Below are 16310 nucleotides of genomic sequence, written 5' to 3'. Positions count from 1 at the left end.
AGTTTATCCCAAAAGTGCTTAGGTTCGGACGTGTGTTGAGTCGCGGGTGTGTCCACATTTCGAATCGATATTGAAAATCATCATCTATCTATGTTTGCAGAAACGTGCAAATACCATTCAAATACTACCGAATGCAAATAATTGTGAATAAGTAAATAAGAAGCAACGCAACAAAAAACAAAAACACCTGTCAAAATTGAAGAGTATCTATTCGTCCCCAAGTGTTTAAATTTTTAACCATCGTTTGATATCGGAAGAAACCCAAAAGAAAAAATCCAAGTGCTTGCGTGGTGGCGTGGCGGTCACATAAAATTAGATAAAAATAATTCGTATCCATGTGTTTTGTTATTTTTGTTTGTTTTTGAATTAAAAATACTTTACAAGAAAATAACAAAGAGGGCCGGAAAACTAAAGTGTACTACACACTATATCCGAATCCAATTGGCGTTAGTTTTTTTTCTGTGTGGAGATATAAATCTGTAGAGTTTTCCCCCCAGTATTCGCTAAGTGAGCGACCGACCGACGGAATTTACCCACGGTCCTAATGTAAGTGAATTGAAATCAAAATAAAAAAAAAAACACTATGACAAATTGATGGATTCTCCGAAGTGTCGCATTGGGAAAATGCATAATAATGCATTCACAAGGCAGGTCTAGGAAACGTCGTTTGTTGTGGCACATTCCCCGAGTTCGTTTTGGCTCATGGGGGGTTATCACAAATTTTTTGAACTCTAGGTTTACACAATTTTTTTTTTCCTTTATTGTATTGACAAACACGAGACAGCAACGAATGCTCCTTCTAATTGGCTTAGGTTTATACCTATAGGCGCTAAGTAAATAGTTTATAAATTAATAAACAAAAAAATGTATTATCACGTAGTGTTAATAGTTGTAATTAAATCGAAATGGAACACACGTAGTAAAGACTATGCACCCTACAATGAGATATCAAAACAATTTTCTTAATATTACAAGTTCTCTTTTAACCTAATCTCAGTCATATCTTCTTTGAGCGAATGTCATAGATATTTCATCAGCAATCGTTGACGGAAGAAGTTGGAAAGACTACACCTCCCTGACATTTTGGTAGTAATTGTACGACTTGGTATTTCTTTAGCGAATGCGTCATAATGGGCATGTGCAGACATTAGGGAAGGTCGGATACATACTCGACTGAACGATTCATATCTAAAACAATTAATGTATGGTGAAAAAAAAACATAGTCCTAAATGCCGGTATGGTTATTATTTCACTAGGGCAATCCGTTTGTTATTCTGTTGTTCATGCAATTACAGTCAAAGCTCTGTTTAACGAATGCCCTATTAAATAAATATATGTTCGATTTTACGAAATTGCTTTTGATCGTAAGGAAATAAACAACATTCACTTGTGATATCACTGGTGGTGAACTTCTCTCTTATCAATGAGTGCTTTCTATATTTAGCTCAATGATAAGGACCTCCTTCTTACATCCGATTCGGTATGGTAGAGTAGATGGGCGTATTTAAGGAAGATAATTCGAAACTCTTCCCGTATCAATGCACTGATTTTAAAAGATATAGAGCTTTTAAAAGATTTAGAGAACTGGAAACATATTAGAAAATTCACCAAATATGGGTATGATGGAAAGTAGAAAGTTAAGCGAACATTGCCATAGGCCGTCATGACTCATGAAATAGGATCCTTTTTTAACCTAACCCGTATCGAATGGAATCGACAAAATAATATCGGTATATCAGATATTCGTTTTTTTAAGCGAGTATTTTGGATATTTTTATTATTAAGTATACATAAATTTAATTTTACCTCGCATATGGTAGAAAATAGTGATTTTCAATCAAAACTAACATTTAAAATATCCGTTCGATTTAACGAATTTTTCTAAATAACGAAAGGGCCTGACAATATATTGTTCGTAAAACCGAACTTCGACCGTACTTCGGAAATTCATATCATATATTTTCTTTTAAGGTGGGTATTAAGTTCGAGTTTAGCCGCTACACCCAGAGAAGGAATATGATCACCTCAAACATGTTTTAAGAGCAAAATATTATTTTTGGGTGTAACATGGTTTTCGCAATCATGCTATTTTCTCGGTAATCATGTATCTGATTTCGGCAAGCTGGTTATATTTGACGAGAAAATAACATTGTAGTGACAAATATGTTACATGGTCACCATACAAAAATAACATTTTGCTCTTGAAACATGTTTGAGGTGATCATATTCCTTCTCTGCGTGTAAAATCGACATTTTTTCACGATTACTTTTCTTTAATAATCCATTTTAAGGTATACAAAATTTGTGCAAATTTGCTTTGGGCTATTCCCCTCAAGTTGCAACAAATATGTATAATTTTATGCTGTTTTTTACTGATGTAGCTTTTACCTTAGCGGCTAAATTCGAACTTAATACCCACCTTTACGAGTTATATTTGTCATTTTATCAACTTTTTTTCTTATAAACGTTTTTCTTATACGAAACCTTTTTCGTACCAAAGAGCACCAGAATGACATGGTGTTTCGATAATATTTTCATATATGAGATGTGCTTACATCTTGTATTATAGCGCTAAAATGGCCATTTTTTCAGCGGTTACTTTGCTTTAATAATTAATTTCAAAAAAGTAAACTTTTTAAATTGTTACTTTGAACTATTCCCATCAAGTTATAATAAGATTAGGTTAGGTGTAGTGGCAGCCCGATATTTCAGGCTCACTTAGACTATTCAGCCCATTGTGATACCACAGTGGTAAATTTCTCTCTTATCACTGGGTGCTGCCCGATTCTATGTTAAGCTCAATGGTAAGGGACCTCATTTTTATATGCGAGTCTGAACGGCGTTCCACATTGACCACTTGAGAAACTTTGAAACACTCAGAAATGTCACCAGCATTACTGAGGTGGGATAATCCACCGCTGAACTTTGGGGTGTTTGGTCGAAACTGGGTTCGAACCCACCACCCTGTGAATGCAAGGTGGGCATGCTAACCATTGCACTACGGTGGCTCCCAAGTTATAATAAAAATTTCCAAAAAAGTTCATAATTTATAATTTTATTCCGCTTTTACAGGTTCTTTTCGATTTTAAAATCGAAGTTAACACTCATTTTAATATAAAAGATTATAAAACCTAAATTTAGAATAAATACATTTTTATTGTATGAATGTTTAATATTTTGTTTTAAAATGTTTATTCATTAATTTTAAAATACTCATCGGCCCTTTGTTAAATTCGTGTATCTTTGAAATAAGGCAAAATTTGCTTAATGAAAAGAAAAACATTTTTCATTTCAAAAACAATCTTTAAGTTAAGTGAGATATTGATATCTGTGGGTTTAAGGAAAATATTTTTTAGTTTGTGTGGGTTATAATTTCGTTATGTATGGACATTAGACTAAATTCTCTTTTGATATGAATGATTATGTAATTTAATTTTTAAGAGAGCGCATTTTACACAATATTAAGCAGAAATTTTATACAAAATAAAGAAATTGTAAATAAAATAAAGTTCATAATCTTTGTTGTAAACAATTTTCTTTAAATTTGGGACGAATTTTTGCGCCCCTCCGCTAAATCAATATGTTTTTGCCGTAAAAAAAAAAAACAAAACAAAACATTGTTTGTCTACAATTTTATTGATGGGAATGGGAAAAAGACAACTGTTTTCTACGTGTAGAATTAAAGTACCATATATTTGCCCCGTAATCAATACCAAAATTCTTAAATGATGGTAAATATATTTGCATCTTTATGGATAAGAAATTTCTTTAATATTTTCTTATTTTTGTATAAACAATTTTTCCCCTAAACTCTGTATATTCAAAATTTTAAATTTGTTGACCTATTTTATCTTAAACATATTTCAAGAACTTTTTGGACATTACATGTTCCCATGTCGCAACCATGTTATTGTATTCGATATTATGTATTAAGCAAACATGTTTATGTTTGGCGAGAAGACAATATATTTTTGACAAAAATGTCCCATGTTATCTGTGAAAAAGAAACACTATGCTCTTGAAACATGTTTGGGGTAATCACATATGAGTAACCGACAATAATTAAATAGATACAATTCGACATAGTACAATATACACATTTCGCAGAAATTTCAGAATAAAACATATCTTAAACAAACAACAATTAAAGTGTTATTTAATTTACACTGATCACTTTCCCCCTTCAAACGTGCAAAAAAGGTGAGAAAATAATTAAATTAATCCACATTTGAAAAAAAAATCAAGTGGAAGATACCAAAATACGGGTGTGCTATAGTATTGTTGACATTTTGTTTTTCATATACATACCCAGTAAAAAAAGCGTCGCCAAAAAAGTAATGAAAATGTTCTTTTTGGATCCGGAAGTGGTGCCAAATTAACACAGAAGCGATGAATTTAACATGGACTTGTCATAGGACGGAAGTCCTCCATTTCAACAGCCGCTCCACTAAATTTGCATCACTTATTTAGGTGTGATCCGAATTCAATGTTTTGGATGTACATTAAAAAAATTCTGTGATATTTTGTAAAATAAATAATTTTTATATTTTTTTTTTATAATTTTTAATAGATTCTAACGCTGAAACGTTTAGCCTCAAATATTTTCAAAAATGCACAATTTTTTCAGATTGGATTTACCATTTTTTTCGACAAAATTCAAATAATTGGTACCATTTTATGAATTCTTACTCTGTTCTTAACCTATTTGAAATAAAAAAAAGTTAACATTACCCATTAAAAATGTGAAAAAAGCAAGTTTTAAAAAATTGAATTAAAAGAACTTCCTGTGTAGTTAAAATAAAGAACATCATTGGGAGTACATCTTTTGGAAGTGCTTTTAAAGTTGTGCCTTTGGAAGAACTTCCAAATTTTTTTGCTGGGTATCTAAATAATATTAAACAAAAATAGAAATGGAGATAGTACACTTTATAGTAAAGGCTATGGAATGTTTACGAATTTCTTATCAAATTGGCATGCTACCGTAACTAATAACTGTTAAATTTGTGTTAGCACTTTGATTCACTCATGCCAAAACGTAGTTCTATTACTCTGGGTTAAAGTTTAGTGATTTTTTATGTGGTTTAATTGTTCTAATTGATTTAGAATTTTTTTAGATTATATTAACGAAAAAATGATTGCAATTCCTGCAATGGAACATTTATGACTTGACAAACTTATTGCTGAATTAAAAGATTGTAGCTGAACTACAAATTTTTCTTTTTTTTTTTATAACGTTAACCATAGCCATATAATGATTTAGAGTCTACGTTGTACTATATAAGCCCTCGGGGAATGTGGTGTAAATTAAATTTTCGCATATAATTCTTAATTGTATACACACTTAATATTCACCCTTATTCCTGTTATCCTCGTCGCTTTCGCCATTGCTTTTTACCGTTTGTCGTTAGTCCGTCGCCTCGACATTAAATTGGTATTCCTGAAACGACGACAACACTTTTTGTACTAAATACAATACTCGCGAAAAGATAACCTATATCACTAGAAAACAATGAACTGATGTGCAAAAAATGATTTCTAATACTCATATTCAAAAGGTTTTATTGACAGTTTATCGAACGAATTTACATGGTAAAAGTAGACTTAAAATTTTCTTTAACTTTTTTGAATATGGGTTGAATTGTTTGCGTTCAAAATATTTTTTTATCCGATGGAATTCGTAATCGGAGAATCCAAAAAAGTATTATATTTGAAGCGGTCGAAAAGTAGAGACTAGAGCTGTCATTCGGGATCGATTAAAAAATAGAATCCCGGGATCCCGTATCTTTTTTGGGTTTCTTTAAATATTTTAACTTTTTTGAATATGGGTTGAATTGTTTGCGTTCAAAATATTTTTTTATCCGATGGAATTCGTAATCGGAGAATCCAAAAAAGTATTATATTTGAAGCGGTCGAAAAGTAGAGACTAGAGCTGTCATTCGGGATCGATTAAAAAATAGAATCCCGGGATCCCGTATCTTTTTTGGGTTTCTTTAAATATTTTAGGTAATAACAATATTATGACAAAAATAAATAAAAAATCCATTTTATATCGCTATCTTTCTCAGCAAAACATTTTAAGGAAGAAGGGAAGTTACACCCTAATGTGTATATTTACCATTAATGACAAACCCATGATAAAATTACAGGGACAGTGAGTAGTCTTGTACCGGCCCAGCGATTGATCCATTTCGGTTAATTTGAAAATAATTTAACAATTTCATGATTGATTCGTTTACTGCTGAACTTCATATAAAACTCACAGCTGATCAAAAATTTCGTTAAAACAGAGCTGAATTATTCCCACATAACATATTCTATCAAAATTAACCCAAGACTCTTCGCTTTATCTATAATTTCAATTTAATTTGATCCCAGATAAAAGTTAACGTTACCTATGTCAAAATTTCTGTTTCGGATTATAAAGGCCTTCGTCTTATTGGGATAGAGTACAAGTTAAGTTTCTGAAGTCCAATTCAGCATTTGTTGAAGATCTGCGATTAAATTCGACACACATATCGCACTGGAATTCAGTTTGCACGATGAATATAAGTGCACATATTAAAATTATTGATTACCAAAAAGATATTGCGGATATTTGAAAGTAATAATGATCTATGGATTATACCGAGGAATGTGTTATATGCTTATGTAGACATACATACATTCATAATTTGTCTAAATAGAAACGACAGGGAATGTTTTACCCACTCTTATGTGTACATACATGCGAACTTCTGTGGAATCTGTTTTAAGTACAACAACAAAATTGAATAAGCCATTTACCAAACACCCCCCCCCCCCCCCCCCCATTTATTCTCTCTAACCATCCAAAGAGTAATAAAGAGTAATTTTCTTTTCTCTCCACATAATTTAAGACGCAAGAGACATTTCTATTCTTTATTGCCTAAAATCTTCATAATGCTAAATAAATCTATGGACACACTAAACGAAATGTATCTATATGTATATATTTGGTCTGGGTTTTTACTAAACACTGACGCAAGAGAAAGTTTATAATTTTCTTTTTACTAATCATATCCTTAGTGAACCAGGGACCTAAAATTTAGTACATATGTTTGCAACAACAAGATGGAGACATATGATGCCTTTGTCAATTATGCTTAGGATTATTTCCTGAGGCGGCTTGGCGATCTGCGTCAGTTTCACATTTTTGTAATCAAATGGGTATTCAAAATAATTTATAAACAGTTTATGGAAAAAATTTCAAAAATGTAGTAAGATTTGAAAATGTTGTAAAGTTATGTGAAAAATAATAGGCACTGTCCCTATTATTAGATAACATTAAAAACCGAAAAAAAACGAAAATTCTTTCTTGATTAAATTTTTTATTTATTTTTTTATTTTTTCTTAAAAGGTAGAGACAAAATTAGAAACAATTTTTTTACTGTTGTACGAATAATTCGATATTTTTGTGATTTGTTATAAATTGATATGATTTATGTGGGAAAAAATAAGGACACTTTATTTAATCAAACTATATAGATATTTGTACTGAATATTGTTCCATAGAGCCGTAGTGTTACATTAGTACTTATTTGCGGATCGTTTGTTATCCAGAAGAGTAGAGCACCTTCTATGTATTGAATCGACCAAACTTTAGCAAAAATATAGCGGTATATCGTTCCACGCATCCTGTATTAGATTCCAGAGATCATCGCAAATTGATGTACACTTTCCCCTGATTGGCCGTTTAACCTTGTTGCACAAATTTTCTAGTGGGTTCAATTCTGGAGACTCATTCTAACACATTGATTTTTTGTCCAGGAACCACTTCTTTGTGTGCCTGGCTGTATGTTTTGGGTTATTATATACGGCAACATTGTATTTTGCAAAATGTCTGTGTAATCAGCTGACTTCATTATATTCTGCATGGCTGAACAAGAAGGTTAAATCATGGGCCCATATGATTACAATTTTTTTATTTCGACAAAATTTTAAGATGTCAAAATCATATGTTTATGGTGGTTGCAGCTCTCCAAATAACACTGCATAGCAAATGCATCTCAAACAAAATCACACATTCATAGCTGGAGAATTATTCGAAGATGACTTGAGTATCTTGATAACATATTCCAGACCCAAAATACCACGCACATCAGTTTTTAAACTGCATCATGAACTGTTTTTGTTAATAACCGTCGAAGAGCCATTTGACTGACTTCAATTCTTAACTTTGGTGGGTATTATAGTCTTATTTGTCTCATGAAGTGGATGAATTATCCACTTCACAATCACTCATAGGTGACGCAATTAAATTTGAACCTTTATTTTTCTCTGGATTTGAATTATTTTTTCAGGACAATTGAAAGAATAAATAATTGCCACTTTTACCAATGCCATACGATTCCTTTTGTCAGCTGATTTTGACTTCTTAAAATTGTAAACAACATATTGAAATTTTTGTTTTTGTATCGTGATTCAACCTCCTTATTCAGCCATGATATTCTGTATACGATATCAAGGACCCACACCATAATAAATGGTATGGTATATGTTTTGTCCAGAAATGCAACCGGGACATACATACTAGGGACTATTCCTATACCGGTCGTGGGTTTGATCCATTTGCCATAGGGTAAATTAAGCTTTAGAGAGTATATTGTCATTTTCAAAAAATATTCGTATATTAAAACGTTTACAATCCGGTCCATAAATGGATAACCGAGAGGGAATTTCGAAAAATTCAATCATATCCTAAACTCTTTTTCAGTAACGTTGGTGACCTTTGAATGATTTAAAACATAGCGAGACTCTTTAAAGACAGTCTTACAAGTTCTTCTCTACAATACAATTTGTTCTATAGAAATGAAAATATTGATTTGAAACGGATTTTCGTATTTGTTTAAATTGATAAGTCAATATTTCATTTTCTCCTTATAATGCCTTCAAATTAGATAAATGTTTATGTGGCATTTCACACAAAACATATAACTATAACAAAAATTATTTATTGCATATAATTAACATTAACTTGTCAACTAATTTACAAAAACACACTTAATTTTTCTACAGTGTATTATGCATTTACCGATTCTAAGTTGGTAACAATAAAGTCATGCGGCAAATTCGCAATTCGAGTTAGAATCGGGGAATCATTTATTGACATACTTTTAGAAACTTAATTAACACTTTATAGTGCAAATATTTAAAAAAGAATGTATTCAATAAATATATTTTGTGCCTGCTTTTATATCATTTAAGATGGAAGAAAAAACACTTTTCAACAAATACATATTAATGTGGATTAAATCACATGTGATTATTATATTTATATTTGGCTCAAGCTAATCGAAAATTTGAAATGGTCTCAGTTCATTAAGCTTGAAACGGAAAACATCTCAACAAACGAAAAATTTAAAAAAAGAGGTAATTCCGTTCCTGAAAGTATTATTTGTTTTTTTCACTATTTTTTGTGGTAGTTTCCAGAAATATTTTTAACATGGGGGTATCGCTATTAATGAGGGGAGATACAACATCGCGAAAATAGCTTTTGCCGTAGCTGCCATAGAACACATGACCTCCTGTGTGCAACGTGAAAGGTTGCTGCAAACTGTCGTCGGAGCTAAGCCAAAGAAATGATGGGATTACTCTAAGGATATATTTAATACGCAATCCACTTTTAAATTTTGGTTTTTCATACTCGATCGAAGTTAATCATAAACATATTAACCCACAACAAAATACGAAATTCAAACTCGCCTTCATGTATAAATTATACAATATTTGAAGTAACCCAATTTACTTTAAAATAAAGTTTTGAAAGACGTCTTCTATTTTTTAACACTTTTAAGGTACAAAAAGTCAACGAATTTAAAGACCATTTCATTAATTTTGAAGAAATTTTCTGAATTACCGTCAAGTTGACCTTAGTCCAATAAAATTTTCTTTAATGTAAAAATACTCATTTTAAATTCGAGTCACCTAATCTAAGGACAAAATGCCTTCAATCAAAAATCTATCAATTTTGGGCAAATAAAAAATCTTGTTATCAGAGAAATGCGTCTTCTATGCTACGCAAAATCGCATTCGTAATTTAACCCTTTCGACCCTAAAGTTGCCTGTGGGCAACTTTTTGTGTTTTGAGACTCACTGTCAGCGTTGTTTTTGTTTTTGTTCATAAAACTGTAACGGTATCGAAAGCTACAAGTGTTTTCTTCAAGTTGAATGAAAAATCAGCTAATTTTGTTGTCAATTAGCAAAAAATTTTTCATTAATACGCACGTACCTCAAGAAAAAAATATTTGCGAATTTAAAAAGAGGTTTTTATACAAGTGACTTTTTTCAAAAATTACAACTAAATTTTTGAAAGTTTTTATTAAATCTATTGTAGTACATGTCAAATAAAATATTTCTGGAAGTCAAATCTTAGAATTGCAAACAAACAGCAGATGAAAAATTTCAAAATTGAAAAGTTGCCTGTGGGCAATTGTGGTAGTAAAATTACATATTTTTGAACATAAGACCTGGAGAAAAAAGGTTTGGAAAACAATGATTTTGAAAAAAATTTTGAACTTCAATTGGGATGTCCCAGTGACGAGAAATGCGGCGACAATGTGGAAAACATATCTGCAGTGCAGTGTTGAATTTGGAAGTAATCGTAAGTTACGATTCGTAACAAGGGAGGAAGCCACTTCTTGGCAACATACTAGTGGATTAGCACGAATATTGACGCTTTATAATACTTTGGTTTTTTACACCGCCAGTTAAATTGACATGGGTTAAAAACAAAAAAAAAAAAAAAAACAAAACATTTTCGTGAGTCACGCGTGATTCACGCGAAGCCGTGAATGAAATTTAAACAAAATCTCGTGAATGAAATTTAAACGAAACCTCGTGAATGTGCGTGAACGGGATTAAAGAAAAATGTGTTGGGCGTGAGCGTGAGTAAAAATCAAATTGTGTTCGTGATTGTGATTGTGAGTGAGTAAACTTTCTCCGAAATCATGCTCCCGATAAAAATTTACCCACGCTCACGATCCAACTCACGCTCAATATAAAATTCACGTTAACAATAAAATTCATATTCACGATAAAATTCGCACTCACGGTAAACAGACACAAAAAGTCACAATCACGAAAAAATTCACGTTCACGATTAAATTCAAGCTCACCGATTTTAATCACCTTTACATATTTAATCACGCTTAAGATTTCAATAGCGTGAGTCACGAGAAATTTCGTTAATTAGCAGAATTTTATTGAGCCACGAAAATTGTCGTGTTCCGAAAATATTCGTGACTTACGAGATTTGTCGTGAATTACGAAAATTGTCGTGAATCGTGCGAAAGCGTGAGACATAAACATTGTTCATGTGTGAGCTTGTGCGAGTATGACTTTTCATTTCGTGACCGTGAATTCCTACCTACATGGCATGCGTGAGTACAAATATTTCTTCGTGAATGTGTTTGAGCGTGATTGAATTTCCACTCACGCGCGCATCTAAGTATATATTTACTGTAAAATAACAAAAAACTTAACAAAAATCCAATAAAACGTAATACGTCTATCATTACAAAACAAACTAGTTTGTAGTCACAATTGCCCAAAGTTGCCCACAGGCAACATTCTCTACCGCCTAAACGAATGGGCGTGGCGACCCGAAATTTTGGCTAGACGCTTCTTAAATGACTTCAACTTGATTAAAAGTAAAAAAAAAAATTTAGCGATACCTATAAAAATGCGGGGTCGAAAGGGTTAAGGACATGAATTTTTTTGTGGAAAAAGGTTCAGAAATATAGTTAAATTTGCTTTAGTGCCCTGGAGAAAGACGTTCGATGCGTATTTTCAGAGGATATAGGCACGTGTCCAACATTTCGAGTCATATCCCAGATGTTGGCCACACTATAAGTTATGTTCAACGGCATAATCGACATTGCTCAGTTATTCCGGATGGAATGTCGGTGTTCGTAAAGAATCTTACAGTGTGTCGGATCGATACGACTTGTCGGCGATGACTAAATAATCGGTAAATGTGTTATCGATGCCATAAACATGCAGCAGTATCGATTATGCCTTCGGACTTAACTGATAATGTGCACAATATATGGGATATGTTCGACACGAGCACAGTCGTCCGGAATAACTGATAGTCCGTAAAGCGCATTATTAATATGATCGATAACAAATTTATCGATTATTTAGTCATCGCCTACAATTCGTAGCGATTGGCCACACTTTCTTTACAAACACGGATATTCCATCCGGATGAACTTATAATTTGAATGGCGCGTTAAGAAGGGAAATTCATATCTTTGTCAATATCGATGCCTTCAGATGATGTCCTGTCCTATCCACTAATAAAAATTAAAAATATAATTGTTTTTATAAATATAATAGTTTCTATAAATATACAATTCATTGTTTCTATAAATTTGAATAAAATCAAAAGAAAAATCCAACTATGATTATAATCAAAAAATTCATAAGCAAGTGCTAAATCCTATGACCTCTCATTACAAATATTATTTCTTATAAATGTAAAATAATTATACAATAAATATTTGATTATCTCAATTTAAAAATTGAGTTTTGCGACCAAAATCAATTACATTTTTAATTGAACCAATTAAAAATTAATTTAAAGTGCCGAAGAAGTCACCAATTTTCCAACCAAGTATAATTTTCTTCTTTCTAATTAATTCTGTGATTGAAGCATCTTCAAATACAAAAATGTAGACACTCTTTCGATGAATTAAGGAGGGAAATATAACTACATTGCGACGCCAGTGGTATGGTGTACGGATCTATACTAATGCAGATTACAGACGTCAGATCGTCGGAGTTGTTTTACATTTAGGGCATTTCGTAGTTTCCGAAGGAAAGTAAATAAAACTTTGATAGAGATGCTCGTTTGGTTTTTCGAGATGGCGTTGAATCTTGATTGATCACCTGTGTTGCACTGGAGCAACCCTCTAATGGGTAATATTGCATCTCCGGTATAATATTGTAAAAGATTTCTAACGCTATGGAATTATAAAAAGGAATCAATCCATCATTGAGATACAAAGAAGACAACCTCTTATACATTTTTTTTAATCTATAACTTTCTTTTCAGATGTCTAGTCAAAATGGTAATGGTATCAAATCTGTGGGCATAGATGAACCAGACGAAGGTCTGGTAATAAAAAGTTGTCTAAAATCCTTATCTTCCATGGACGCTGCTATTCCCTCCTCACCGACAAAAAGTTCCTCACTAAAACGTAATGATAAATAGTATTTCTGCTATTCTAAAAATTCTAATGTCCAATTTTTATAGGAAACACAAGCTATGGCAATCTTATGCCAGCTGAAACCAAAGAAACGTTGGTTAGAGTTATTTATACGGGTGGTACTATTGGCATGGTCCGAAATGAACGAAATGGTAAGGTGGAGCGATTTCGAAAGAGTCCAATCACACAAAACGACTAATGTCTACATCGAAGCTATTTTGATTTGTCATTTCAGTCTTGGCCCCAATTCCCAATGCGCTGATTAAGCGTATACGTAAGTATCCTAATATGCATGACGAGGAATATGCACAAAAGCGATATGGATCTTCAGCGTCAATGGCTCCACTAGTTTTGCCCTATGTTCAGGGCGAATGCAATCGTGTGTTATATCAGATAACAGAGTACAGTCCACTTCTGGATTCCAGTAACATGACGATGAATGATTGGGCTAGAATAGCAAAGGATATTCAGGTGAAGCATCGTTCAAAATGTTTGAGCATTTTCAAATGCCTTGCTCTGATTTTAATTTGTGTCCCCATTGTTTCATTATTCAGCAATCCTATGAGTTTTTCGATGGTTTCGTCGTGCTTCACGGTACAGACACCTTATCCTATACTGCTTCTGCTTTATCCTTTATGTTGGAGAATCTCGGTAAAACTGTGATAATAACGGGCTCTCAGATACCAATTTTTGAGACTCGTACAGATGGCAAAGATAACTTCACCTCAGCCCTAATAATTGCCGGCAATTATGTAATACCCGAGGTTTGTGTTTTCTTTGGCAACAAACTCATGCGAGGCAATCGCACAGTCAAGATTAGTTCCAATGCCTTGGATGCCTTTGATTCGCCCAACGTCCCGCCGTTGGCACGCATTGGCATTAACGTTGACATTGATTATCGACTTATATTTCGGCCATGTAAAATATCCAAATTCAATGTACATTCAGGGTTAGATGAAAATGTCGGAATTCTCAGAATATTTCCTAGCATTTCTACGTCAACATTTCGAGCTTTTCTAGCCTCACCTATGAAGGGTGTAGTGCTGCAGTCATTCGGCTCCGGTAATGTCCCAGCGAATCGCAAAGATTTACTGGATGAGTTAAAGGATGCGTGCAATAGAGGTGTCATCGTTGTTAATTGTACTCAATGTCCCACCGGCTCAGTTGCGGAGATCTATCAAACTGGCAAAGTGTTATTTGACATAGGAGTCATTCCTGGCTTCGATATGACTCCAGAGGCGGCATTGACCAAATTATCCTATGTTTTGGGCAAAAACGAATGGTCGCTTGATGTTAAAAAACAGGTAAGAGAGCCATTGCATTAGTTAAAAAACATATTGTAAAAATTTGCCCTTCAGATGATGCAATCGAACCTAAGGGGAGAGTTGACATCGAATGCAGGTCCAAAAATGGAAGAATATGACTTGGTAGATGCAGTTGCACGATCTCTACATTTGTCATCACCGGAAGAATTAAGCCAACTCGGAGCTACTCTATTCCCCGCAATGCTAAATGCAGCTGTCGCTGCGGGCGATATACAAAAGGTAGTTTTGATTACTGAACAATGATATCGAAATGCAATAACGAAATTTGTGCAACATATTTTCAGATAAATAATCTCAAGGCCTATGGTGCTGATCTCTCTGGTGTCAATCAAGACAACCGAACCGCATTGCACTTAGCTTGTCACAAAGGAAATCTTGCCGTTGTGAATCATTTATTACTTAATGGAGTTTCACTACACATTCGAGATTTGTATGAGAGGACCCCTCTTTTGGAAGCCGTAACTACCGATAACCACGAGATCATAAACCTGCTGAAAACTTGCGGGGCACATCTTACTGGGTCTTCAAGGGCAATCGGAGAGCAACTTTGTGCCGCAGCAGCCAGGGGCTCACTACTTCGTTTACAGTCTTATCAATTGGCTGGAGCTGATCTCTCACAGCCGGATCCATCGGGACGCACCGCCCTCCATGTTGCAGCACAGCATGGTTATGAAGATATTGTGCGTTATTTAATAGAGCATATGGAAAATCTACATGAAACTGATATGCTTGGATTTACCGCTATGGATTACGCAGAAAGGGCTGATCAACAACATATTGTTGGACTTTTACAAAATGAGCCAAATGGAGCATAGGCAACCCATCCTTTATCTTCACTTTATTATTATTTTGTTCGTTACGCACTTCAAAATTCAATTTTCGTTACGCACCCAAAAATGCAATTGTATTGATGAATCATTAAAATGTAAAATAAATCAAATAAAAACAGAGCTAAAGTAAATAAAAAACAGTGGCAGACCGACCATATGATACTACAAACCTTAGAAAAAAAAAACAAATCACTAAATTAGGGAAAACCACATATTATAGCACTCACTCATAATCAGAATCCATATTGGTGATATTTGTCCGATTTGTGAAAATTAACAACTTTGTTCTTTTTTAAAATAAAAAAAAAATATTAAAATTAATTTAACAAAATCAGTTTGTGCCATGGCATATTTATGCTATATGATGATTACATTTTTTTCATTTGAGGAGAACTTTGATTGTCAATACACAGAAAAAAATTTCCGTAGTTAAACTAACACTAAATTTAACTTATTTTTATTGAAAATAAAATTATTTGCTTGTAATTGAATTTTATTATTTTTATCGAAATTTTTCACAGCTTAATGAAATCTTACTTTTTTTTAAGTATGTCTCAAACATTTTATGAACTAAACGTGAGTATAAAGTTCAATGACGGTACACATAAGTTCACTATGAACTAAAGCAAAAGAAGTTTTGCGTACGATTCCCAAAAATAAGAATGAACTACTGTATGGTTAAAATGGTCATGATTTAGCGCCAATGATTTTCTTCTTTACTTTTAGTTAATTTTTTCTTTTATTAGATGATGTAATTTCGTGAACTGAAGTTAAAAAGTACAACAGGACATTAAAATTTACTGGTTTTAACAACGCTTTGGGGAAATCTCAAAATTTGGAGTAAAATTTAGTTCAATTTTCGTTTCTTCCCATAAAACGGTTCACTTTTTTTTCGGTGTATTTGCTTATATTCAAATATATTTCA

The 16310-nt window shown here is 33.0% G+C and overlaps 1 protein-coding gene across 2 annotated transcripts; it reads left to right on the top strand.

Annotated features, from left to right (window-relative positions):
• On the top strand, positions 1–15523 carry LOC142228034 (L-asparaginase). Of its 2 annotated transcripts, none has more exons than XM_075298309.1 (7): positions 1–546; positions 13077–13221; positions 13278–13382; positions 13466–13701; positions 13785–14534; positions 14589–14774; positions 14840–15523. In XM_075298309.1, the coding sequence occupies exons 2-7, from the start codon at positions 13077–13079 to the stop codon at positions 15368–15370; spliced, it is 1953 nt and encodes a 650-aa protein (XP_075154424.1). In that variant the 5' UTR covers positions 1–546; the 3' UTR covers positions 15371–15523. The 2 variants fall into 2 exon arrangements, with proteins under 2 accessions (XP_075154424.1, XP_075154426.1); XM_075298311.1 differs by having other exon boundaries at positions 7–151.
• Positions 15524–16310: the final 787 nt, after the last annotated feature.

The sequence above is a fragment of the Haematobia irritans genome, chromosome 3, assembly GCF_050003625.1.
Source record: "Haematobia irritans isolate KBUSLIRL chromosome 3, ASM5000362v1, whole genome shotgun sequence".
In the NCBI taxonomy this organism is placed as follows: Eukaryota; Metazoa; Arthropoda; class Insecta; order Diptera; family Muscidae; genus Haematobia; species Haematobia irritans.
The sequence above is the reverse complement of the archived record's forward strand: the minus strand, read 5'-3'. Positions and strand labels throughout refer to the sequence as shown.